The 27,752-nt window shown below is 45.2% G+C and overlaps 1 protein-coding gene across 4 annotated transcripts in view; it reads right to left on the bottom strand.

The window, feature by feature from the left end:
- The window catches only part of TBL3 (transducin beta like 3), a 53,961-nt gene that overhangs the window by 14,382 nt on the left and 11,827 nt on the right, over window positions 1-27,752 (bottom strand). For 3 of the 4 annotated variants that reach the window (XM_034420669.2, XM_034420671.3, XM_034420670.2), the window contains exons 2-15: window positions 23,818-23,869; window positions 23,629-23,724; window positions 22,996-23,043; window positions 22,350-22,491; window positions 22,085-22,169; window positions 18,291-18,461; window positions 17,481-17,556; window positions 16,674-16,770; window positions 12,403-12,611; window positions 11,527-11,668; window positions 8,194-8,252; window positions 6,080-6,183; window positions 2,079-2,220; window positions 15-245 (exon numbers count right to left, since the gene is read on the bottom strand). In XM_034420669.2, the coding sequence (XP_034276560.1) occupies window positions 15-245; window positions 2,079-2,220; window positions 6,080-6,183; window positions 8,194-8,252; window positions 11,527-11,668; window positions 12,403-12,611; window positions 16,674-16,770; window positions 17,481-17,556; window positions 18,291-18,461; window positions 22,085-22,169; window positions 22,350-22,491; window positions 22,996-23,043; window positions 23,629-23,724; window positions 23,818-23,869 (1,654 nt within the window). Of the gene's footprint in view, window positions 1-14; window positions 246-2,078; window positions 2,221-6,079; window positions 6,184-8,193; window positions 8,253-11,526; window positions 11,669-12,402; window positions 12,612-16,673; window positions 16,771-17,480; window positions 17,557-18,290; window positions 18,462-22,084; window positions 22,170-22,349; window positions 22,492-22,995; window positions 23,044-23,628; window positions 23,725-23,817; window positions 23,870-24,482; window positions 24,654-27,752 lie in introns of all 4 variants that reach the window. The other variant, XM_034420673.2, reaches the window with a different exon arrangement.

Here is a 27,752-nt window from a genome sequence, read left to right as displayed (position 1 = left end):
TTTCTCCACAATACCTTCAGACAGCTAAAGTCCTGCAGATCCCAGATTTTCACAGTCCCGTCTGCTGAAGAGGTGGCCAAGACCTGGTCTACTGGGGAGAACTGCACACACCAGATGCCGCGTTTGTGTCCGGAGAAGACTCCAAGTAGCACACAATTTTCACAGTTCCACAGCTTGGCTGTCTTGTCCTGGGAACCTGTGGCGACTAGCTTGTCATTTGGAGATACTGCCACACTATTAACATCCTAAAAATGAAGAGAGAACAGGTTATAGGAACATTTATTATGGGGCAAATTGCTACATTCTGCCCTGCAGCATGGAAGATCCCCAGAACCTCAACAGCTCAAGCTCCTCTCAGGTAGGTGTGTTTCACACAGGGGTGAAATCCAAAATTTTTCCCTAACAGTTCTGTGGGCGTGGCAGGTGAAGGACATTGCAAAATCTCCATTCCCACTCCACTCCAGGGGAAGGATACTGCAAAATCTCCATTCCCTCCCCTCCTGGGAGAAGGATATTGCAAAATTTCCATTCCCACCCCACTCTGGGGCCAGCCAGAGGTGGTTTTGCCAGTTCTCTGAACTACTCAAAATTTCCGCTACCGGTTCTCCAGAACCTGTTAGAACCTGCTGGATTTCACCCCTGGTTTCACATCACTTCAAGTCTAGTTTATGAAATCTGCAATTATTTCATTTATTTGACCTAGTGGTTAAGGCACCAGGCTAGAAGTGGGAAACTGCAAGTTCTTAGACATGGGTGACTGGGTGACTCTGGGCCAGTCACTCTCTCTCAGCTCAATCCACCTCACAGGGTCATCGTTGTGTGAAAAGGTAATAAAAGTAGGGGGAAAAAATCTAATAGTAATTAATAAATAAATAACGTATAGCCAAGACATAGATTGCTTTTCTTTGATTATGAATCTAGTCAGGCCACTTAATAGATGTGGATCTCTTTCTCTTTCTCTCTGGGTCTGTGTAAGTTAGACTACTTATAACATCATATTTCTGATTTGATACGACAATAAAGCTTGAGGGATTGTTATAGGAAAGCAATAAAACAACAATCTAAACTTTTAAATAGCCATTCCAAAATCAGTATTTTTGGCTATCCATATGAAAAAGCAAATTGGTTAAAAACACTTTCCTTTTTCCTTTTAGCTTTTTAAAATCCACTTTCTGGCCTAGTGTGATCTGCATGGTAACCACATTTTGGCTGAGTTAATCTAATCTAGTTTCTATACCACAAGCCAAAGGATGTTATGGGTTCAGCTGCCTCCTGCTGTTCATTTTAGGGATGTAATTGTGGTAAGTATGATATCAAGATTTATTCCCACCAGTTTTAAAAAAAAGGTTTGATATTCCATCTCCTACTCTTAAACCATAGGGATGATGTCCTTATTTCATCCACAGATTTACTTTTGTTAAAAAAAAAAACAGAATATTTAATGCCAAAATACAGAAATTCTGGTCTGAAACCAAGCACAACCAGAGTTAAAATGCATGCACACATAATACTGCCTTAAAATTAGTGATTGGAAAAGGATGGGAGGATTCAGGTGGAAAAGGGTAGAGGTGACAGATATTGACAAGGTATTAGCCATATCTTGATTATGGTCAGGAAATTAAACAGAGAGTGATCTATATATGGAGAGCTGTTCATTGCTCATCCTGAACATGACATGCTGCAGATCCAGAAACTTCCAGGGAACCCACCGGTTGCCTTTGGTGAGGCTCTCTGACTGGATCCTGCAGAGCATAGAGATGTCTATCCAACCCACTCTATTTGCTTTTGTAACGGGCATCTGCATCGGAGAGGCAGGTTGGTGTAATGGTTAAGGCACCAGACTAGTTCTAGTCCTGCCTTAGGCACAAAGCCAGCTGACTGACCTTGGACCAGCCCGAGGAAGGAGGCAATATCAAATCATAGCAGAAATGTGGCCAAAAACTTGCAGGGACTTGTCCAGGCAGTAGCTGGAGTCCAGTCTGATTTGGAGGCATACACACACTTACACACACAGAAAAACCACCTCCCCCAGCATCCACATCCAATCCCCAGCTTTTCAGATCTTCTTAATGTATTACCTTATCATGTGCCACTTCTGTTTTTGTGGCTTGTAACGCCACGATCTGGTTCTCTTTTTCATTGATAGTAGCAAATTTAGGAAGAAGCCACACTTTGATTGTGCGATCTTGGCTGGCTGTGATCAGAAAATTCTCTTTTGTTCTGGAAAAAAGACAAACCAGGTAGAAAAAGAGTGATAGAAAAAGGTGATGGTGATCATTATTATTTTTGTTGTTTTCATACTGCTTTTCCTTAAAACTCTCTGGGACGTTTATGTTAAAAATGAGGCACGGCAAATACATTAAGGCGCCCAACACTCATATGATTAGGACTCAATACTGCTACAATGATTAAATGCCAAATTGAATGGTGGGCATAAAGGTGTCCTGAAGCCCTGTAAAGAAAACATTTAGTAGCAGCACTGCCCACACTGGAAGGCGAAACCCAGGTTTAGAGCACTGCTTGCCAACTACGACAAGTTCCAGGGACAAGGTTCAGCTTCCCAGGATGACCAACTGCCAGAATTCTCAGCAATAAGTCCACCTTCTAAAATTTGCCATTCTGAAGGTTGTCAAAATTCCTCCAAGATCCCAGAGGTTATCATCTTATTCAACCATTTAAACATTTGGTTGTAGCTACTGGGAATAATCTCTAGAGTAGTGTTTCTCAACCTTGGCAACTTGAAGAGGTGAGGACTCCCAACTCTCAGAATTCTGTAGCCAGCTTTCTGGACAATTTGCTGGGTGGAGAATTCTGGGAGTTGAAGTCCATACATCTTCAAATTGCCAAGGTTGACAAACACTGCACTACAGGCTCACAGGATGTGTGCTACACTGAAGTGAGAAGCCAGAGCAGGGAAGTTGTTGAGGGCCACAGTGAGTGGAATTTAGGGAGCACACTGTAAGCATTCTCACAAAATAGCTGCTATTTTATTTTATAGTCCAATTTATACTCTGCCTTTGTTTATTCCAATAATCAAAGAAATGTCTTTGATATGGAATAATATATGGAAGCTTGCTCATTACTGCCCCCTTCTGCTCCTCCCTTCTAACCTGGCCTTTTTTTTACCCTTTTAACATACATACATACAAATATTTACAGAAATTTAGGCCCCACAAAGAACCCCCTGGAGTAGTGGAGACTTTTACTGATATGTTTGATTTGTCTTTTAGTCAATGGGTGCCAGGTGACTGGCCATGCCCTCTTATGGTAGCTGTTTTGTGACAGCAAAGTTGAGAGTGTGCCTCTATCACACTCATGTTCTAAATATGGCCACAAACCGACCCCTCATCTACAGGGTCATTCCAAGAGGAGAGAGATACATCCAGTAGAAACAAGTTTTTACATTTAGTCCTCAAATTACAACCATTTATTTAGTGACAGTTCAAAGTTATAATGGCACTGAAAAAAGTGATCTGTGAGTGTTTTCCACACTTATGACCATTGCACCCTCATGGTCATGTGATCAAATGGCACCTGCAACTGGCATTGTTTATGACAGTCTTGGGGTCATGTTATCCCCATCTGTAACCTTCCTAGCCAGCTTCCCACAAGAACAAGTCAATGGCGGAAGCCAGATTTGCTTAATTACCACATGATTCACTAAACAACTGTGGCAGAAAATGTCATAAAATGGGGCAAAGCTCACTTAACAACTGCCTTGCTTAGTAACAGACATTTTGGGCTCAATTGTGGTTGTAAGTCGAGGACTACCTGTACTGTGGGTGAAAAACTTTACAAAAAAAAAATACTGTAGGCTAAACTCTACTCATCACAGAGCATTAAAGAGTCTGGAGATGATGACTGTGAAGAGAAAATGCAAAACTGATGAAATAAACCCTAATTCACACCTGAAGAGGAGGATGAGAAAAAAACCCTCAAGACAGCCTGACCATGAGCCTCTTTTAGTATAAGGGACAGAGGGAGACGATATCAGACATTGAAGATTCTCTTACTCTACTACATATTCCGACCAGCAGAGTCCAGGAAGAAAGGCTTCTGGCCCTTTCGGAAGTGAGGCCTCCTGGAAGGGTCGGAAGAGCCGGCTCTGCCCATTGCTTGGGGTTCACAGAGTGGCTGGGTTGACTGGAGCCTGGCAGGCCCTCCTTCCCTTCCTCACTGGTTTGACTTTAAGTGCCTCTCGATGGGATATATCATTTATATGGGTTTTTTGGTTTAAATGCACACTGCCCAGAGTCACTCTGAGTGAGATGAGTGCTTTCCAAATAACAAGCATGCACGCACACACACACACACACACAGCCACTGTACTACAACAGGTAGTTCTTCTGGTGTTTGTTTCCTGATTTGACATGAATTAAGGTGCCTGGCTGGAACCCTGACCAAATAAATACACCCCATGGTGCAACTTGTTGTCATTGACAAGAAATTCTGTCCAGATTTTTTAAAAATAGCTTTGGAAGCATTGCTATGTATTGGTAATTGAAATTTCCTCCCCATGTCTTTCAAAACAGGGACTGCTTTTATAAACTGACACAAAGGAAGCCACACAAAGGATTTCAAAGATGTTTTTTTTTATTTAGACTTCTATACCGCTTCATAGTGCTTTACAGCCCTCTCTAAGTTGTTTACAAAGTTAGCATATAGCATATTAGCATATTAGCATATTGCATTAACATTAGCATATTGCCCCCAACAATCTGGGTCCTCATTTTACCCACCTCGGAAGGATGGAAGGCTGAGTCAACCTTGAGCCGGTGAGATTTGATCTGCTGATCTGCTGAACTAGCAGTCAGCTGAAGTAGCTGCAGTACTGCACTCTAACCACTGCGCCACCTCGGCTCTTTCCTGTTCCAGCCTCATTCATTATTTTTGTCCTGGCATCATCTCAAAATGAAGAAACTTGATCTATCTATTTCTGTCTTCAAAAAAACCCCGACTGTGATATATGCCCACAAGAAGATTTCAGGTGCACAGCACACACCTTGAGGAGTTACTAGCACCTGGTACACCTGTTTTCTGCCAAGAATCTCATAGCTTTCAGCGGCTGCTTTCCTGGGCCTGAAGCCAGCTCAGAGAAGCAGCTGGTTTACTTGCAGTGCAGCAGTTGAAAAGGAGTCACAATGAGGAGGGTTTCCATAATGCATTTGTAGCAGCCCAATGGGGCCAGAGAGGTTCTTCTGGGCTCCCCAAAAGTGGGAGGGGATCATCACCTCCAACATTTGCCCCCCAGCAACTGGTACTAAAAGGCACACTATGTCACTCCTGGAGATAATACATAGTACAAAAACCAAGTCCTCCCTGAATTTATTTAATTAACAGATTAACAGAGTTGGAGGGACCTTGTAGGTCTTCTAGTCCAACCCCCCCGCCCAAGCAGGAGACCCTACACCATTTCTGACAAATGGCAATCCAGTCTCTTCCTGAAAGCTTCCAATGATGAAGCTCCCACAACCTCCAAAGGCAACTTCTGTTTCATTGGTTGATTGTTCTCACTGTCAGAAAATTCCTCCTTATTTCCAGTTCAGTTTCGCTCCTTGTTCAGTTCAGTTTCCATCCATTATTCCTTGTCTGGTCTTTGGGTGCTTTGGAAAACAGGTTGACCCCCCCACCCCTCTCTGTGGCAGCCCCTCAAATATTGGAAGACTGTTATCATGTCTCCCTTGGTCCTTCTCCTCACTAGACTAGCCGTGCCGAGTACTTGGCTTCTCCCAAATGCCTGGATGAAAGAGCCAAATCTGTTAGGCCCTGTTCTAGTGGAAGACTCTGTTTAAGACTCGGGGTGCACATATAGAATGTGCCAAAGGAGAAGCTACTATCACTTTCCTGGCATTTGCAGGGTACTGAACACTTGATAGTTTGGGATCATAAGCATGGATGAAAGGTTGTGTCCCAACCCTCATCACAGTGTGAAGCAGCTTCCTTGAAAGTATGGCCACCTGCCACATGACCTGTGCCCTCACCCCATCCTGAGGATAGGAAAAGCCACCAGGTATCCCAGCCATCGTGCACAAGGGACTGTCCTCAAAAGCAGATGAGAGGGAGGGAAGACTTCTCTTACTTGGAGCAGGCAAGGGCACCCACTTGATGGGTGTGGCCCAGCCCTTGAGCCACACACGACACCTGGCCATCTTCTGTCATTTGCCAAATCCGGAAGGTCTTATCCTGAAAGCAGAAGAAGTCTTTTGTTTTGTTCTGAATGTCAGAAAAGGCTTGAAAAGATCACACTGAGATCCTAACAGGTTATGGAAGACGTTGCTTGGTAACACAGAAACAAGTCTCCAATGTACTTTGATGTCTACAGCCCACACCAACACCTCAGTAGAGTTTGCAAGGGAGGGAGGGAGGAATGGCAAAATGAATGTTGTAACAGTACAACGCAAAAAACATAACTTATATACCTTTATCAACCATTACAATGGAAGTATTAAGCTGAGTCCCTTTTGGGATGTTGCACTGTTGTTACTCTGATGTGAACATCATTTATTATGATGAATGCCACTGTCGCCATCATATCGCCTCATCCTCAGTGACCTCAAGCTTTAGGCCCCAATCCACGGCTCTTTTTAGCTGGCTTCTCTACCTCATCCACCTCTTTGGTTCTGCATCCTGCAAAGAAACTTCTCCCTTTCCCCACCAAACCATCAAAATCAGTTGTGCTACTCTGCTCCCTTAATTTCCAACCCGTTTTCCTTTCGGGCACTAAGCACTTGTAGAAACTGCTCCTCTGAACAGCAGGGCCTTGCTGAAATGAGAGGGAAGTCTTAAAATACCTATCTTCCTCCAGCCTGCCTCTACCAGAGTTGGGCTTTTAAACATGGCTCAGGGGTTACATTCCCTTTACACAGATCATTAATATCAGCCTTTTGATTTTCATTTGTTTTACCATATCAACATTTTCCTTTGCTCTCTGATCTCTGTTTATATTACTATTCAACACCAAGAGAATCTTTTGTACTTATATTCTCCTATAAATCAGTAAATCCTAGGTAAACTAACAAATCCATAGGCATAGGGAGCCCCTCGAAAAAAATGAAGGGATTTATTTCCTGCAGGACCAGTTTGGGCAGTAGAGGGCAGAACTCTCTCTGAGCAGCAGGACGTTCAAATACTCAGGTGGAGGGTGGCAGTGCAACTATTCAAATGCTTTCCAAACAACTTTACTGCCAGAGTTATCTCTGTATGCATGTTGCCCTTAATCTACAGCAAACAGGAAAGTTTTTTTTAACATATGCCATTATATATTCCTCAACTCCTGAGTTAAACTCTACAAGACAAGATGAAGTGCCATTTCCTTATTTAGTGCATGGCATCTCACACATGAACTAGCAATACATACTAACATTAATTCATGAAGTGCCATTAATTCAATATTAGTGCAGAAGGCACATCTGAAATATGCCTGCAGGTGGCCCCCAGCTATGACCATCACTGAGCCCAGAGTTGTGGTCCTGCAGCCGTTAAGCCAGTCCTCACAGGCTTGGCCTGCATTTTATGAGGAAATCTTTTCGGTGGTGGTTGTTGGCCAAACGCTGCAGCTGTTCAGTCAGAGCGGCAGTTACTAAAAAAACCTATGATACCCAACGGGCCTTTTTTTTTTGCCGGAAACGGGACATAAATGCTGATTTTCAGCCAGACACCCTGAAAACCTGTCATGGGACCCTGGGATGCTGTAAACAGCCATAAATGCAGGCCAAGTGCCCAAACTGCAATCACGTGACCGCATTGGGGGGGGGGGATTTGAACTTTGAAACCAGGCCGTAAAGGGCTACGTGCAGGTCCACTACAACTCTGAACAGTTGCCAAGCTGTAATTGCGGAAGGGGGGAACTGACCTAGATGGCAACTACAGAGCAACACCCTCCCGCAAAAGTGCTGTCCTCAGGGACCCTCCCATTGCTGAGTCTGCTCTCCTTCCAAAAGGGGAAGGACACACAAGATGGGTTTTCCAACAAGTTTTGAATGGGAAACTCTGCAAGTCTCCGAATTTTGTTCATGATTTCCTAAGAGGTCATGAAGAATAGTATGACAACTTCCAGCTTAACAAGACAGGTGAAATGTCTTCCAGTTGCTAAATTTGCTTACATCCCAACAGCTACTATGCATGAAGTTCCTAATTCAAACTCTAATATTCCTGTTACTTCTGAAATGAATTAAAAATTAAAATGCTTGATACCTTTGAACAGCTAGCAAATAACCTCCCCTTTCGGAAGACGTCCAAGGCAAGAACAATATCTGCAAGAAAGTTGCAGAGGATGAATAAATCACATGAACACAGGAGAAGACACAGCTTTTGAGCAATCATTTCATATTGATATCTGGTATCCAGCAAATGTTCAGAGAATTGTTGTAATTAGACTAACAACTTCCTGGTCCTAGTTATTTGTTAAGTTTTCAAGAAGTCATGGAATGCTTGCAAATATTTCTTCACTCTGGATGTATTTGGCAGCAAACATAGTAGTTTCTGAAATGGAAACAGATCTGAAAAAGGGAGGGTTTTTTTAATTTAGCGTATGGCATCTACGCATTACAAGACTAATTAAACATGTAATACATACAAACAGAAATATGTTTAAATAAAGCATCGGTGTATGTATGTATGTATGTATGTATGTATGTATGTATGTATGTATGTATGAATATGGTCCTATGGTTTTATGTATCAGGACATAATACAAATCATCTCAGCAGTTCTTTAAAATAGGTAAATACAACCTCAGATGAAGAACAAGTAGCAGCATTTTATACCATGTCATCATTCTGTCCCCTGCCCAGCCCCCAGATTTCGCTGGTTCCGGGACTGCCTCTTTGCCTCAGCCTGCCGAACAAGTGTCTCTTTGAATTGGAGAAGGCCATGCTGCGTCTTTAGCCTCCAAGCTGAATGATTGGAGGTCAAGGTTTCCCAGTTGTTAATGTCCATTCCCAGGGCCCTTAGGTCCCTCTTGCAGATATCCTTATATCGCAGCTGTGGTCTCCCTCTGAGGCACTTTCCCTGCACTAATTCTCCATACAGGAGATCTTTCGGAATCTGACTATCAGCCATTCTCATGATATGCCCCAGTCACCGTAGACGTCACTGTTTCAATAGTGTATACATGCTAGAAATTCCAGCATGTTCCAAGACTGCGCTATTTGGAACTTTATCCTGCCAGGTGATGCCAAGAATCTGAAGTTAAGCCATCCAAAACTACAGTGCCCTTCATTTCCTCATGAAAGGACCTGATGATGTTGAGGAGCTGAGGTGGACATCCAATCTTGGGGAGAATTTTATAAAGGCCGTCCCTGCTAACCAAGTCAAAACCCTTCGTAAGATCTATGAAGGCTACAAAAAGTGGCTGTCTTTGTTCCCTGCATTTCTCCTGCAACTGTCTAAGGGAAAAATAACATGTCAGTAGTGGACCTGTTGGCTCGAAATAACATGTCAGTAGTGGACCTGTTGGCTCGAAATGATTCTGGATAGACTCTCTCTGCAAGCACCTGGAGCCTCTTCAGAATGACACGGGTAAGCAGCTTCCCTACAACACTAAGAAGAGAGATGCCGCGGCAGTTGTTACAGTCACCCCTGTCATCTTTGTTCTTGTACAGTGTGACGATATTTGCATCCTTCATGTCCTGTGGTACTCCACCTTCCCTCCAACAAAGACAGAAGATTTCATACAGCTCAGTGGAGATGTTCTCTTTGCAGCACTTCAGAACTTCGGCAGGGATGTTATCTTTCCCGGGTGCCTTGCCAGAGGCAAGGGAGTCCAGGGCCACATTTAGTTCTTCTAAAGTTGGTTCACTGTCAAGCTCCTCCAAGACAGGCAGGCACTCAATGTTATTTAATGCTTCTTCAGTTACCACATTTTCTCTGGAATATAACTCAGAGTAGTGCTGCTACTACCAGAGTAGGTTGCACTCACTGGAACAGGCTTTATATGCAGTTAGAGCTCTCCTTTTTTCCCTCGATGGCTGGTGTCAACTCCTCCGAATGGGCTTCAAACCAATCTGCTGTCTTTCTGATCTCCTTAACAAACACTGACAAGGCTCTAGAAAAGCCAAAGCTTTAGGAGTTTGCTGGTCCCCAGCACTGAGCTGTGTGTTCACACAATGCCAAAGAAAGAGGACATCAAAAATGATTTTCAGAGAAGCAATTGATGCTGCCCATCAATTTGGGAAGGCTATTATAAAAGCTATTTCCAGATAATTTAAAGTCCATCATTCTATAGACAGGAAGATTATTCACCAGGGGAAAACATTCAAGGCAGTGCCAGTCTTCCAGGAGTGGATGTCCCAGCAAACCCCAAGGTCAGGCCATGCAACGCTCAAGAGAAATTGCAAAAAATCCAAGTTACATCTTGGACTCTACAGGCCTCTGTTAGCAAGTTAAATATTAAAGTCCACAACAATACAATGACGAAAAGTCTGAACAAGTATGGTTTGTTTGGAAGGGACACCAGAAAGAAAGCTTCCTCTCTCGAAAGAACATGCCAGCATGGCTTCAGTTTGCAGAGCTGCATCTGAACAAGTCACAAGACTCATGGAACACTGTCCTTTGGACAGACGAGACCTTTGGCCATAATGCAGGACCGTGGGTATCGAAAACCAAACACAGCCAAGGAGCACAAACAACTCATACCAACCGCCAAGCACAGTAGTTGAGGAATCATGATTTAGGCTTGTTTTGCAGCCATAGGACCTGCGGCACCTTGTAGTCATCGACTTGACCATGGACTTCTCTGCATACTGAAGTGTTCTAGAGTCAAATGTGAGGCCATCTGTCCGACCACTAAAGCCTGGGCGATGCTGGGTGCATAAACAGATGCCTACAAACCTCAATGAACCGAAGCAAGGTAAAGAGTGGGCCAAAACGCCTCCCCCATGACCTGAGAGGCTAATAAAAACAAGTTCTCGTTCCTAAAGGTGGTTCTACAAGCTATTGAATCATAAGGTGTACTTAATTCTTCACACATGGCTTCTCCACACATGGCTTTTTTTTTTGTAAAAAAAAATGATGACATAGTTTGATATATCATGTGTTGCTGTTAATCTGAAATTGTGTTTAAACTGCCAAGTACAGATGAATTCTGGTGTTGGAGAAGACTTCTGAGAACACCACAGAGGGCCAAGAAAATGAATAAATGGATCTTAGAACAAATCAGAGTTCTCACTTGAGAATCTGTCCATATTGTATTTGGACACATTATGTGTAGCTCCCAATGTGGGAGTTGCATTGGCTGCCAATTTGTTTCTGGATGCAATTCAAGGTGCTGGTCGTCACCTTTAAAGCCCTACATGGCATGAGACCAGGTTGTCTAAAGGACCGTCTCTCCCCACTTACGACTACCTGACCCACCAGAGCGGGGAAGCAGGGAATGTTGCAGGTCCCGTCTCCTAAGGACGTACATCTTGCAGGACCCAGGAGAGTTAAGAACAGAGCTGATTACTTTCTCCATTTGCCAAATGGACTTGCACACTCATAACACTGTAAAGGTCAAAGATGGAAACTGCAGTGTTTCCCATCACTCACCTGAATGGCCTGGCAGAATCTGGCAGTTTGATGATGACAACTCAAATACTTTCAGCTGGGGGCTATTGGTCGCCACAACTATGTGTGAGTCCTTTGGACCCAGGAACCGGACATCCAACACTTCTCCATTATAACCTGAAAACTAAGGAAGAAATGTAAGAACCAGAGTGTCACATTAAAGACATGAGTAGCAAATAAATTTAATAAATAAGTAACTAAATAAGAACCAAAGAATCTGTCAATGGCAAGAAAGCTTTAATGTAGGAAGAAAGAAAAGAAACCAGAGGAGAAAGTCTTGTCCACTTTGAATACGATGTGGATAGGAAACCTCTGTTCTGGCCTAGGCAGGCTGGCCAAGTTTAGGACTGCTGAAATCAGTGGGAATCCTGTTAATCAGCTTGGTGCCACACTAAAGATCTGCCAGTCTATAGCATTGTCAGAATACAGCAAGGATCACAGGTATGGATGGATGAAATGGATGAAATTCTGTGAACTCAGCAAAATTTGTAAGACATGGGCATAACAGAAATGTTTAATTCAATTTGAAATCTTTAAATTTCATCATTGCTCATAATCAAATACAATTCCTTGCAAGAACTGATGATTATGGGAAATGTTTACTTTTTTAATTTTTAAAAAACACTGTTTCGATTTAGCTTTGGGGTCCTATGTGTGCAATCTGGGAGATGGGGGTCTTGAACATCATAGTATCTGCAGATGCCACATCCCATTCATAAAAGATTCATAAAACCTTTGGGTGATAACATAGTGGCCCACATAAAAATACTTCTAAAGGCCAATAGGTATCTGCATGCCTTTCTCCTCCATTATGTTATCTGCGGCTTTGCTTCCTTGGAAAGTGATAAAATTGGGTACCTGTTTCTTGAGCTCAAGCGTCTGTGCATCATACAAGCAGATATTGCGATCAACGTTCACAGACACCAATTCACTTTTGATTGGCACTAGACTGCAATGCATGAGGCTGTGCTGTCCAATCATGTCCACTTTAGACTCTGCTGGCAGGTGAGGCAGGGACTGGCTATGTACGCAGGTAGCTGTGGATGCGTCCCACACTCGGAGGACCCCTAAAGTACAGCACACAAATTGCCTGTCATCCAATAACTCCTAGAGCTGGCATAATTGGAACCCAGACATCCCCCTACCCCCGAAGAATGGTGCACATTTAAACAAACCCAAAATGACTATTAAGGAGACCTGCAGGAGGCTGGATTTGGAGACATTAAGGATCTTATAACTCTGAGTTTAAGAGTCCCATTTTGTCCCTTAAAAATTCTCTTTTCCTGGGTTTCAGAATTTGGGAGAGGTGGAATGGCTGCCTTGGACCTCTTAAAGCCTCTCCCAAAGCCCTTCACTTCTTGCACCCCCTCCAATTAACAAAATATTGCCAGAAAGTGCATGTTAATAATAATAATGATAATGATAATGATAATGATAATGATGATGATAATAATAATAATAATAATAATAATAATAATAATAATAATAATAAAAAATTATATACCGCCCTCCTCTCGAAGGACTCGGGGCGGTGTACAGCCAGAATTAAAATATAAATATACAATATCATAGTTAAAATTAATTAAAATCATTAAATAGTTTTGGCCAAATTTTAAAACCCAAAATTAAAACCCAATTTAAAATCATTCAGTTAGACAGCCTCGCCTGTCAGAACAGTAGGGTCTTGAGGGCACAGCGAAAGACCTGGAGGCCAGAGATATTACGAATATCCGGGGGCAATTCATTCCAAAGGGCAGGAGCTCCGACAGAGGAAGCTCTCCTCCTGGGTGTCGCCAGCCGACATAACTTGGCCGACGGTACCCTGAGGAGTCCCTCTCTGTGGGAGCAAACTGGTTGGTGGGAGGCTGTTGGTGGCAGAAGGCGGTCCCGTAGATATCCTGGTCCTATGCCATGGAGCACTTTAAAGGTGGTGACCAACACCTTGAATTGCACTCGGAAGACCACTGGGAGCCAGTGCAGCTCGCGCAGGAGAGGTGTTACATGGGCGTACCGAGGTGCGCCCATAACCACCCGCGCAGCCGCATTCTGGACTAGTTGGAGCCTCCGAGTGCTCTTCAAGGGGAGCCCCATGTAGAGAGCATTACAATAGTCCAGACGGGAGGTGACGAGGGCATGAGTGACCGTGCACAAGGCGTCCCGGTCCAGAAAGGGATGCAACTGGCGGATCAGGCGAACCTGATAAAAAGCCCCCCTGGCCACGGCCGTCATATGCTCTTCTAAAGACAGCCGTGACTCCAGGAGGACACCCAGATTGCGGGCCCTCTCTGTGGGGGGCAAAGATTCATCCCCAACAGTCAGCGATGGCACCAGCTGACTATACCGGGTCGCCGGGAGCCACAGCCACTCAGTCTTGGAAGGGTTGAGCTTGAGCCTATTTCTCCCCATCCAGACCCGCACAGCCTCCAGGCAGCGGGACATCACATCAAGGGCATCATTGGGGTGGTTTGGGGTGGAGATGTACAGCTGGGTGTCATCAGCGTACTGGTGGACTCTCACCCCAAAACCACGGATGATCTCACCCAGCGGCTTCACATAAATGTTGAACAGAAGAGGCGAGAGGACCAACCCCTGCGGCACCCCCCAAGCGAGGCGCCTCGAGGTCGACCTCTGCCCTCCTGCCAACACAAACTGCGAGCGGTCGGAGAGGTAGGAGGAGAACCACCGTAACACGGTGCCTCCAATTCCTAACCCCCTCAACCACTGCAGCAGGATACCATGGTCGATGGTATCAAAAGCCGCTGAGAGATCTAACAGGACCAGAACAGAGGAGCAACCCCTGTCCCGAGCCCTCCAGAGATCATCAACCAACGCGACCAATGCCGTTTCTGTGCTGTACCCCTGCCTGAAGCCCGACTGGTATGGGTTCAGATAGACAGCTTCCTCCAGGTACTGGGGTAGCTTCACCACAAAAAGGAGGTTGGAGACCGGATAGTAATTTGCTAATACAGCTGGGTCCAGGGAAGGCTTCTTGAGGAGGGGTCTCACCACCGCCTCTTTCAAGGCAGTGGGAAAGGCACCCTCACTCAAAGAAGCATTTATAATCTCCTGGAGCCAGCCTCGTGTAACCTCCCGGGAAGCCAGTACCAACCAGGAGGGACACGGGTCCAATAAACATGTGGCAGCACTAAGCCTACCCAGAATCCTGTCCACATCCTCGGGAGCCATGGGTCAAACTCTTCCCAGATAATATTCTCAAGACTCACCCCCGTCTCCCTCCCCGGACTCACCCAGTCGGAGTCCAAGCCTTCCCGAATCTGAGCAACTTTATCATGCAGGAATTGCACAAAATCCTCAGCTCGACCCTGCAAGGGATCTTCCCGCACTCCCACCCGAAGGAGGGAGTGGGTCACCCTAAACAGAGCGGCTGGGCGGTTCTCTGCAGATGCGATAAGAGCGGAAAAATAGTTAGATTTTGCCGCTTTTATCGCCACTAGGTAGGTCTTGATATAAGACCTCACCTGTGTCCGGTCGGATTCGGATTGACTAGTCCTCCAAACACTCTCTAGGCATCTTTTCCGACGCTTCATCTCTCTCAGCTCCTCGGAGAACCAAGGAGCCAATTGAGATCGGCATCGGGTCAGAAGCCGCAAAGGCACAACGTGGTCCAAAGCCCCTGCGGCCACACTATCCCAGGCGGCCACCAGGTCTTCAGTCGAGTCGTGTGCCAGAGTCTCAGGAAACGGCCCAAGCTCCATCTGGAACCTTTCGGGATCCATCAGGCACCTGGGACGGAACCATCTAGTCTAAGTGAAGGAGCGAATGATTTGTCCATGACAAGGGTTTAATGTCTAGGTCCCCTCTACCAAGATCATTCAGCCACTGACCAGAGATGAAAATCAAGTCCAGAGTGTGTCCCCCTGTGTGAGTGGGGCCTTGCACTAACTGGGTCAGGTCCATGGCCGTCATGGAAGCCATGAACTCCCGAGCCACCTCTGACGTCTCACCGACGGATGGTAGGTTGAAATCCCCTATAACAATAAATCTGGGGGTATCAACCGCCACTCCGGCAATCACGTCGAGTAGCTCAGGCAGGGTCGCCACCACGTGGCAGGGAGCCAGGTACGTAGTCAGCAAACCCATCTGCACCCCACGACGCCACTTCACAAAAAGGGACTCACATCCGGCTATCTGAGGAACAGTGGCCTCCCTCGGACAAAGACTTTCTCTAATAATTGCCGCTACTCCCCCACCCCTCCCCTGAGCCCTTGGCTGATGAAATGCATGGAAACCTGGAGGGCACATTTCAATGAGGGGAACCCCCCCCCTCCTGGCCCAACCAGGTCTCCGTAATCCCAGCCAGGTCTACACCCCCCTCCACAATAAGATCACAAATGAGGGGGGCTTTATTAATTACCGACCTGGCATTACATAACATCAGTCGAGGACCCAGCGCCTGAGACTCTGTGCAATCCAGGACACGAGCCACACTATGGGGGCCGGAGTGTGCAATCGCTCGAAGACAGTGCGTGCCCACCCCCAGAACCTGATATGGCCCCCTGCGCCCACCATACCTGCCCCTCCCACTTATCACTTTGATGGAACTGCCCTTCGTTTCGCCCCCTGGCGCCTCGGTCAGATTACCCTTCTCCTCTCCTCCGCTGCGCCCACCACCCCACACAGTGGCTATATGGACCCCCCCCAGTCCATCTCTACAGCTCCCTCCCCGCCTCCCGGGTCCCCTTAAAAGCGTCCCTGCTACCCTTTTTTAAAAAAACCCTCAACCCCCTCTTTTTCACATGCCACCTCTCCGGGTCCCAAGACCCATCATTGAAGTAGGCCCTCGATAATGTGGAGGGCCACGTCTGCGAGAGGGGGGCATCTCGCAGTGCAATTAGCTCAGCCACCAAATACATCCACTAAGAAGACCAAATGGAACTGGTATCCGGGTAGGGGTTCCCCTATCCTGAAAATGGATCATTGGGGGTCTGCTTCAGACCAGTGGCTGCCCATCCAGCCATCCTTCAATGGAACACCTAGCCCCCCCCGCACCCACTTCTCCCACCCCCCACCCCGCAAAAGCTCAGCTTTAGTCTCTTCACAGGCAGCGGAGACCGAAGGCTCATTCCCCACTACTTGCATGAGGAGCCCATCATAAAAGCTTGACTCACCTTTGCTACCAGCAGTGAGAAAGTGAGTGCTGGATTTAGTCACACCCAAGTTCGATAAATCCAGTTCTTGTGGTAATAAGACTACAGATTCAATGGTCTAATATGGAAGAAGAAGCCAGTCTGAGGAACAGTGATCAGCAAAGGTATCAGAGAACATAAATTGCTAACAGAGTGCACTGAAGTGTTGACTCTCACGTTACTACTGTCAAAGTTTGCCTGGGAACCTGAAACCTTATATAAACTGGGAACAAATAATCCATTTAGATACTGAATAAGGCCCTTTGGGTGGGACTGAGAACTCTATCCATCGGAGCTCAGTGATCTATGGTCCCACAAAGAAGAGCTGCCAATGGATGCCAGAACTCTCCTCCGCTCAACCTTTCTGGGGAGAAAGTGGGATAGAGGACTTCTGGAAGGGATGAAGCCAGGAAACTCAAGTTTATTGATTTCTTCATTTAAAATGTAGCAGTTTGGCTTCTGGGTCCCTGAAGAAGCCAAGGCGGCATTGCAGCAGAGGTTAGCAGTCAGTGGGCAAATTCTGGCCTGGGCTGTCTTTCTAGATAAAGGAGAGACCATGAGACGTCCACTGGTTCTCCAGACAGCTGCTCCTTGTGAAAGTTGGAAATGTAGACAAAAAAGGACTTGCTTAGCGGATTCGCAAAAAAAGCTAGAAAATTTTGGATTCAGAGCCTTTTAAAGATTAATATACAATTGAGACCAAGGGTCTTTCTTTTGGGACTGATGGACAAACAGTTTCTATGGAAGCTCAATGTAATTGACTCAGGCAAAAACTAGAAGGTACTTCACCTCATAGACAGGGATGGTGCTTTTAACTTTTTTGGCTTTCAGATCCCATACGGTGCAAATCTTATCACGGCCAGAACTGCAATCAAAACACAGACTGTAAACTCAACACAGCTAAATGAACATAACACCTTCTGTCTAAGCAAGAAACCATATTATGGTTTGCATAACAAGGTGGTACATGCAATTCTGAGATAAGAGCTGGCTTTTCACAAATGCTGAACCATAAGTAAACAATCTAGTCCGTGAGTTGTGCAAAACCAGCTGCAAGATCATTATCAAACAGTTGCAAGTAGCAAACTGGATGCAGTTATAAATATAAGAACAAAACAGTGTCTATACTGCGTTTTGAAAGTCTCGCTGAGTGTAAAACAGTCACAACGTCCATACTGTATTACATGGCAAGAGACTCAGAGGGATCAATCAGACATCTTATATTGCTGCCTAAGCTTACATCAGAATTGAAATTCTGTATGTGTTCTATTCCTGTAAAAGCATGCAGTTTTATTTAGTTTTAATTCCATTTGCTGTACATTTGCTTTTGCTCAATTTCAGCAGAGGCTGCATTTCACCTCCTCCTGCCTTCAATGACGGCATTTCTGTGCAAAACCGTTTAATTGATTTTGTATCACAGCATATCACCCAGACCCTGAAGGTGAAATGGGAACAACCAGCCCACAGGCAATGTTACAAGGCCATCAGCCAGGAAAAGCGAGAAGCACATTCATATATGCAAGGCTGCACAAATGCCAAAAGGCAGCCAAACTGACCCCTTTCAAAAAAGGGGGCAAGGCAGTTTTCCAGGAATCTCACCTGATGAGGGTCTCATTGTCTGGGCAGAATGAAAGCGAGGTGACTAAGCTGTAGTGGTTGTCCAGCTGGCTGACACACTGGCTGGACTTCAGGTCCCAAAGCCGGATGCTGTTGTCCATAGAGGAGGAGAACAGCTGAGGCTGAGAGATGTCCGGGTGGAACTTGACGAGGCTGGCAAAGAGACAAACCAGGAAAGTTCTCTCTCTTCAAGGGTAGCAAACACAACTCTTTCTCCTAGTCACCTACACAAGGTCTTCCCATGTGGAAAAGAGCCAGCTGGCTTAGTGGTTAAGCTGCCAGACTAGAAACCGGGTTACTGTGAGTTCTACTCCCCCCTTTGGCTGAGAACAGAATGGATGACTTTGGGCCAGTCATTCTCTCAATCCAACCCATCGCACATGTTGTGGGGAAAATAGGAGGGAGAGAGGAAGAAGAATTAAGTACATCACCTTGAGTTGTAAAAATTAAAGGCAGAATATCAAATAAATAGAAAAACAGAAAAACAGAGACCCGGCTATACATCACATTCAGGACCTTCTATCTTGTATTTAAGCTGCCCTCATGGGACTGGTTGGGGAGGAGCAGGAAGAGGGCTACTCTGTGGATGGAGCTAGGTTTTCACTTAGAAGTAAGAAAGATTTCTAAGAATGAATGAATGAATGGTCACATCTCACTCATTCCACTTGAGAGGTAACCAAAATGTACCTCTTTGCTTTCCTCTCACTTTCCTTTTCCTCACAATATACCTACTAGAAGTAGATCCCTACTTCTCCTCTCCATCCAGCAGAAGAACACTCGACTATTTTGGCAAATTGTTGCCAGTTCGTTACCTGGTCATCAAGAACTCCCTCTCTGTTGTATCTCCAACAGAGATTGGGAAAACCATTTTGGGTCAATCTTCCAGGCTTCAATAGTCATGACCGGACTTGGACCACAACTGCCCCCTGTAATTCCGGACTGGCATCCTGTGACTCACGCTGAGATTAGTGAGTTTATCTCTGAACTAAAGTCAGGCAAAGCCCCTGGCCCTGATGCTATACCCCCCGATTTGCTAAAATCTAATCCCGAGGGGTGGATTCCTCTTTTAGCAACACTCTTCACCCATATTAATACCTCTGGCAGGATCCCTTCCTCCTGGAGTCTAGCAATCATTGTTCCTGTTTTTAAATGAGGAAACAGGAACAACCCAGCCGATTATCGTCCTATAAGTCTGCTCTCCATCACTGGAAAATTGTATGCTAAATATCTCCAGCGCTGACTCCTCACCTGCGCCGAGGAATCCAACATTATTGCTGTTGAACAGATTGGGTTCAAAGCGGGCTGTACCACAGTGGACTGCTTTGCCCTAGCGCACCTGGTTGATAAATACGCCACCATATCAGGTGGTAAACATTTTACTGCTTTTATTGATCTAAAAGCAGCGTTTGATTCAATCCCAAGGGCCGTGATGGCGAACCTATGGCACGCGTGCCACAGGTGGCATGCGGAGCCATATCTGTGGGCACGCAGGTTTTGCCCTAGCTCAGCTCCAGCGCTCATACGTGCGCTGGTCATCTGATTTTCGGGCCATCTGGGCCTACTGGAAGCTGGGAAATGGCCTTTTTCTGGCCTCCAGAGGGCCTCCGCGGGGGTGGGGAAGGCTGTTTTCACCCTCCCAGGCTCCTAGAAAGCCTCTGGAGCCTGGGGAGGGCGAAAAATAGGCCTACCAGGCCCACCGTGCCATTGCATGCCAAAAGTGGGGGTCGGCGAGGGGTTGCGCGTGCACATGGGGGGCGGACCACAGCATTGAATTATGGGTGTGGGCACACACACGCGCAACCCCCCCCCCACACGCTCTCCCCGCTTTTGGCACACGACGGCAGAAAGGTTAGCCATCACTGCCCAAGGGAAATGTTGTGGTCAAAATTCTCAAAAGTTCCATTGATAGACATTTTCTGTTCTTAATTAGATCCCAACATAATCAGACTTTTAGTCAGATCAGGTGCGGTTTGCAGGGAGAACTCTCAAATCCTATCCCGATAAAGAGCGGAGTAAGGCAGGGCTGTGTCCTGGCTCTTCTTCTGTTTAACTTATTCTTATCTGACTTGGCCTCTTACATTGGACGTACTGAGTCCCACGCCCCAAAGTTGTCAACTACGAAGATCCCGCTTCTCCTTTATGCTGACGATGCGGTCCTCCTATCACTGTCAAGGCTTGGTCTGAAAAGGCTACTTTCTGCATTTGGGTCCTACTGCGCTGAGAACCACTTGTCCATTAATTATGATAAATCAAAAGTATTGGTGTTCTCTAGAGCCCGGAAGCTATACAACTGGGCTATTAAGGGTAAAGCTGTTAAGCAGGTTCTCCATTTTAAGTATTTAGGTATCCATTTTCAGAACACCAGTGCTTGGACTAGACATCGAACTCAGGTGCTGAATTCGGCCTCCTGTAGCCATCAGCAGATTCTAAGATTTTTCTATACCCAAGGAGGCCAATTTATTCCTTCTGCTCTGCGTATTTACAAAGTCAAAACCCTGGCCCAAACTCTTTACGGAATTCCTATACGGGGCTTCAAAGAGTTTATTGAAAGAACTCAGGCTGCTTTTTTTAGGAAACTCTTGGGCCTCCCTCCCTGTGTTGGCTTTGTTTCGATGTACCTGGAATTGAGCATTCAATCAGTTGAATGCATGGCATGGATTAACACCTTTAAATGGTGGTTTTGGGCGCTCTGTTTGGCAGCCCCTGGTAGCTACCTCTCCCTGGTGTTAGCTGACTCCTATACTTCTTGATGGGAGAGGGAGCTGACGAAGAAACTCCACCTGCTAGGTTTTTGGGGGGATGCATTGGGAGACTATGGCCTTAAGGACGCCCAATCTAGGGTAGTCCAATGGCTTGTGGACATAGACTTGCAATATTGAAGAGCTAGAGCTAATAAAACCTGCTCCCCTCTGATCTTCAGCCAATTTAACAATTATGGACTGAGGATGGCCTCATATTTTTACACTTTAACCATCCCTAAGTATAGAAGAGTCTTCTCCCTTGCTTGTTTCAACGTCTTGCCCTCAGCATTGCTGGACGGACGATTTAAGAGGCTCCCGATAAGTGAGCGGTTATGCCCCTGTGATAGAGCTGAGGTTGAAACTGTGGAGCATGTTCTTTTATGCTGCCCTATGCATAACGCAGGCAGGACTAAATTACTGTCTCTCTTAGAAACAGATCTCTCTGGATCCAATCCTAGTAATTTGACCTTATATTGTTTAGGGGATGGCTCCTCACACATTACTTTTCAGGTTTCTAAATTTTTTTTAAGAGCTGTAACTATTAGAGGAGAACGCTCTAATTCCTCTCAGCCAAGGCTTCTGGTAGCCAATTGTTTATGATGTTACTTTCCCCACGTTCTTTTGCAATTATATTTGTATTTTGGTCTGTGACCGCAAATAAAAGTTATTATTATTACCCACTAAGTTCCCAGAAGAAACCTGATTTCCTGCATGAAGAACCCTACAAAGCACCCAGAGCAATGACAGTATCACCCTGCATCGCAGAATTGATTTACATTCACTTCTGAAATGATTCTCACCCAGGAGGAAAGAGAGCAGAAGGCATCAGGGGTATCTGTGTCTGTAAATGCATTTGTAAAATTTGCATCTGCAAATGCAAAATAATCAAAACAGCAGTACACCAGTAGCATTACATTTACTGCAAGTAGCCAGGTGGCTCAGAGAAAAAAGGAAAAAAAGAATTTCCCACCCATTTATTAAGCATTCCCAAATTCCCGAGACTAAACTTCCCCACTGCAAAGAGGGAATCCTTACTGAACAACCCCAGAAGAGCCTTTCAGGTTGTGGGTGCAGTACTGCCGGGGAATGTCCCAGATCTTGATGGTGCTATCACAGCCACCTGGAGGGAGCAAGGAAGAGAAGTGGCAAAGAAGTCAGACCACCTCTGAGCAGCCCGCAGGGTTTAGCTGCAAAGAAAGCAAGCATTCAGCAGGAGCTGAGCCTCCCCCAGAGATTATCCCTGCCAGAAAGGCAGAGGGCTTGCTCTGATTGCAGCTGTCTGCTCAGCCTCAGGCCATACCTGTGGCTAACAAAGTGGAAGAGGGGTCAAAGGTCATGCTGGCCACAGGAGCTGTATGCACAGCCTTCCATGTCCGTGTGCACTTATTTCCTAGCCAGTCCCATTGCTTCAGGAGTAGTGCTTGGCTTCCTGTTACCAAGATCTAATGCAACGGAAGAAAAATAGAAAGAAAAATACGGTACATTTTCATTTCTCAAATAAAATTTGAAATGAGTTTCAGCTTTGTTAATAATAAAAAACAAAATCAACCCCTTCATGCTATGAAAAATGCATTTTTGGTAACAGCTGAAGCAATTCAAGTAATGAGGGGTGTATGTGTAACACAGTACAAAATATCAACTGGTGAGATGCTTAATTTCTCTTCATTTTTTTCCTCAGTATGAAGTTTTTGTCTGAACATAGACATATTTTTAAATAATAGGTTGATTTTATATTTTTAAACATGGGAAGAAGCATGTGTAAATCAGGAAGGAAGAGCACAGCCTGTTGTCCCTCAGGGTATATGGAATGTGAAATGCTTCCAGTGCGGCTATTGCAATATCCCCTGGGAAACAAGCTGGCTTTGCACAGTGCGTGCATTAGTATTACGGGACCAGCTTCCTGCCCCAGTGCTAGAAGAATCCCTGGCAGCCCTGCTGTCGTCTACCTCATCATCATTGCTGAGGGCGAATACCGTAATCTCGGTTTCATCATCCTGAAACAAAGAGAGGAAGAACAACTATCAGGGGACTTATTTGCATCATTCTTCTAATTAAACAGTAACTGTGTTTTCAAGTATTATGTCTATTAAACTAATTGATAATTGATAAGAATTAATAATTTATAAATTATTCTTAATTGGCTTGTTTTATATTTATTCTTGTACTACCTACGGTGAATATCTCTTCAATCAGAATGTATAAATGTAAATATTTTTGATAATTATGTAGCATAAATTATTCTAGTTATTCAGTAATCTACTTAAGCCATTATACCTCAACACCAATTTCCTTTCCCCCTTTTGATGATCCCATTCCAGTGTCACATTTGTTTAACTGGAAAGTTCAATTGTCTAACTGCATAACAGTAATATTTTCTCAGTAATTATGACTTCCAATACTGTACTATCACTTCCAGAATATAAACAGAATGGTGAAGTTGAAAAAAAGATAATCCCATAAAGTGAATTTATGAACTCATGACAAAGGAAAGGTTTAGAGGCTCAACTGCATTTTTAGTGTCTATGTCATATACATATTTACTGGATAGGTGCTTTTTAGGATAGGGTATGTTTTAGTACCTGTTCAATACTGTGTATGATATCTCCTGTTTCAATGTCCACTATATTGACCTTGCTCCCACAAGCACAAAACATATAATCCCCAGCTTGAGTAACCTAGGCCAAAAACAGAGTGCATAGTAGGTTTTTCAGCAAATGATGGTCATTCATAATAAATGCAAGTAGTAGTAAATTTCTGTTGACTATTACCTGAATGGGTCCTCCTGTGTAGAAAGACTCAATTTTTCTGAACACGGCATAACTGAAAGATTACCAGAGACACACCAACAATGAAAAAAACTGAGCAGATTTTACTGTGTCATGTTAACAATTACAGCAGTTACCCAGAAGCAGAAACCAAGTAGCAGTGAAAAGTTTATTCTTTTAATCTGAGCTGATTGATAAAGCTCAAATGCAAAGAATCATACTACCTACATACAGTATAGTATCAATGCAGCCCACCCTGGATCCTGCACCTTCCTTCCCCTTGTGTGACCTTACCTCATCAGTGGGACATGTGGGGTTGCCTTTGCCACGTGTTTCTGAAAAATGACTAAAAACCATGAGATTGTAACAGCATTCAGCTGCTTTATGGTGAAGTGATAAAGCCAAGAGGGTAAGTTTATGACTTCTCTTTTTTTTAAACAGCAAAATGGCTGAAATGTGTTAAGTTACTACTGCCAATGGCAACAAAAACAGATAAATTGCTCCAATGGGATGGGGGGTATTTAGTGATATATGCTAGTATATACTGTATATATATGACTTCGTCGAAACGTCGCCAAGACACTTCCAATTTTACGCGGGAGAAAACCCGAATAACCAAAGACCTACATACAAACACCCGCGAAAACCTCAGAAAACAAATATCGTACCTCTACGGGGAGGAAATCCACCATCTGACCAGGACCTATGAAAAACTCGAAGTCCAAAGAGCTTCCATTTTATGTGACCTCGCATTCCTATGCAACTGCCGAGATCAAAATTTAATCCCCACATGCTTCCAATTGAAATATCACTCCAACTCTGCAGCCACCAAACGCATCCTGAAAAGAACAGAATTGACCCTAATCAGAAATGAACTTCACACAAAAAGATTCCTCCTAGACCGAATCAACAAAGATCTCCTCACACTTCACCTCAAACTCAGCAACAAGATCCACCCCGCACTTTGGGACAAATCCAAACAACTCGCCATCTGGAGACCCGAAACACAGACCACCCTCAAGACAGACACACACACCAACAATCTCCGAAGACTACAAGAACGCCAGAAACAAACCCCTCTCGGCTTGTCGTTCGTTCAGAACTGCGATAGGAAATAATCACCAGTAACACACAGAGAATCAGGGTTTACTTTGGCAATGATAAGCTTGCAGTCAAAAGTAAAGTACAAGTCGGTGTTTTGGTTCAAAGTCAGCGCTGGGTGTAATCACACCACAGCGCTATTTAACAAAAACTCAGCCCCTTAAACATACATCCGGTGATTATCAATCAAGCACCCCCCACTCCCTTAACAGTAACAGCTGCGAGCAGCGAGGACAGCAGAATCGGAGAGGCCCAGCAACGTCATCAATCATTGCCCTGAATGCTGCTATCCAGGAACTGTTTGTGTGTTCTCTGCGGCTGCTTATCTCCACTCCTTCGTCTCCCACACACCCCATCGATGGCGAGCTCCGGCAGGACTCGACAGGCGGCCCCCCCTACCAGGAGCTCACCTCTAAATAGACAGCATACAGATGTTAGTCACTGTTACGATCCTGCATTAGGTTTGGCTGGGTATTTCCGATGGAACCGTTGTATCAATCGGGCAGCGTGAACATCGGGTGCTGCCACCCACGAGGCCTGTGTTACAGGGTATCCTTTCCACCGCACAAGATATTGTAACATCCCCCTACGAACCCTGGAGTCCAATATTCGGTCTATCTCATATTGGTTGGTATGCACGGGACCTGGTGGAGTAGTTGAGGTACCTGGCCTTTCTATCGTCACCGGTTTCACCAAACTGCTATGGAATACGGGATGTATCCTACTGAACAGAGGGGGAAGTTTAAGAGCTACGGTTACAGGATTGATGACTTGTGTTATGGGAAATGGTCCTATATATTTAGGTCCTAATTTTTTACTGGGCAGTCGGAGTTTAAGGTATTTCGTAGATAAGTATACTTTGTCTCCTATCCGGAATGGTTTTGGATCAGCTCTTTTCTTGTCTGCATATTTTTTATACTCGTTTGCTGCCTTTTGTAATGCTGTTTTTACACTTGGCCATACATTACTAATTTTATCGGCCCAACTGCGTGGCGTGTCACCGTCTGTCATAGGGGGATCTAACTCTGGAATGGCTGAAAACTCTCGGCCATATATTACTTGGAAAGGGGAGAACCCAGTACTGCGGTGGGGTATGTTGTTATATGCCACTTCGGCGAAAGGCAGGAGTCCTGACCAATTCGTCTGCTGGTATGAAACGTAGCATCTGATATATCTTTCGACCATAGCATTGGCCCGTTCAGCCGCCCCGTTAGTGCTCGGGTGGAATGCTGAACTTAACCCTTGAGAGGACCCAATTAAACGGACAAATCGTCTCCAAAACTTAGAGGTGAATTGAACACCGCGGTCGGATATAATCCTCTTAGGTGCTCCATGGAGACGATAGATATGTTGCAAAAAGAGTTCGGTTAATTGTCGCGCGGATGGTATGCTTTTACATGGCACAAAGTGGGCCTGTTTCGAAAACAGATCTACCACCGTCCAAATTACAGTGTGGCCATGGCTAGGGGGGAGATCGACTATGAAATCCATAGCTATCTCTTCCCAAGGCCTGCTAGGATTCGCGACTGTCTGTAATAGTCCTAACGGTCGTCCAGACCAGGGTTTGGCGGTTGCACAGGTTGTACAACCTTTTACGTATGTTTCTATGTCCTTACGCATTCGTGGCCACCAGAATTGCCTCCTCACAAGGTGTAGAGTTTTTAAATACCCAAAATGGCCTGCTGATTTGGCATCATGGCACCTGCATAACACTACGTTCCGTAAACGTTCTGGAACATATATTCTATTCTCCCTCCACGCTATTCCATCATTATAGCTAACCATAGAGGGGTTTTGGATTACCCATCGATCCTGTTGTAAAGCTGTTTTAAACTCGGTACGTAAGTGACCATCTACTTCTGTAAGTCTCAATAGGGTTTGGGAAGGTGCAATTAGAGGTTCTATCACTTCCTCTCGCTTGCTATTATACTGTGGCATCCGGGACAGCGCATCAGCCAGGAAGTTTTTCCCAGCAGGAACATACCGCAACCGGAAAGAGAAACGCTGAAAATATTGTGCCCACCTTATCTGTTTGGGAGATAGTCGCCTGGGCGTTTGTAAGGCTTCTAAGTTTTTATGGTCCGTCCATACCTCAAAAGGATGAGACGCCCCCTCCAAGAGATGTCGCCATGTCATCAACGCCCAACGGACCGCGAATGCCTCTTTTTCCCAGATCGCCCATGCCCGCTCTGTCGTGGTTAACTTTTTAGACGTATAGGCACAAGGTTGTAACCCTCCCTGCTGTGTTCTTTGTAGGAGTACTGCTCCTACAGCCACGTCGCTAGCATCTGCTTGGACTACGAATGCCTGCGTTGGGTCTGGATGCTTGAGTACTGGTTCTTGAGCAAAGAGTGTTTTTAACTGCTCGAAAGCCATTTGACACGCTGACGACCACGTCAACGCTTGTCCCGGCTTTGGTTTAGCTGTGGCCGGTTTGGTCCGTAACAGATCCGTTAGTGGTAGGGCTATTTCAGCAAATCTGGGAATGAACTGCCGATAGAAGTTTGCAAAGCCTAGAAAGCTCTGTAATTGCTTTCTGGTTCTAGGGGCCTGCCATTCAAGCACTGCCTGGACTTTTCTGGGATCCATCTCTACCCCGCTCTCTGATATTCTATAGCCTAGATAATCTATCCTCTTTTTGTGAAACTCACATTTGGATAGTTTCACGTACAGCTTAGCAGCTAATAATTTGTCTAAGACCTGTCGGACCAGAGATATATGTTCCTCTTCAGTTTGCGTGTAAATTAAGATGTCATCCAAATATACAAGGACACCCCTGTACAGATGTTCATGCAGCACTTCATTGATAAACTGCATGAACACCGCAGGGGCGCCCT

This window comes from Pantherophis guttatus, chromosome 14 (genome assembly GCF_059756535.1).
Source record: "Pantherophis guttatus breed Tessera chromosome 14, ASM5975653v1, whole genome shotgun sequence".
NCBI classification, from domain to species: Eukaryota; Metazoa; Chordata; class Lepidosauria; order Squamata; family Colubridae; genus Pantherophis; species Pantherophis guttatus.
The sequence above is the reverse complement of the archived record's forward strand: the minus strand, read 5'-3'. Positions and strand labels throughout refer to the sequence as shown.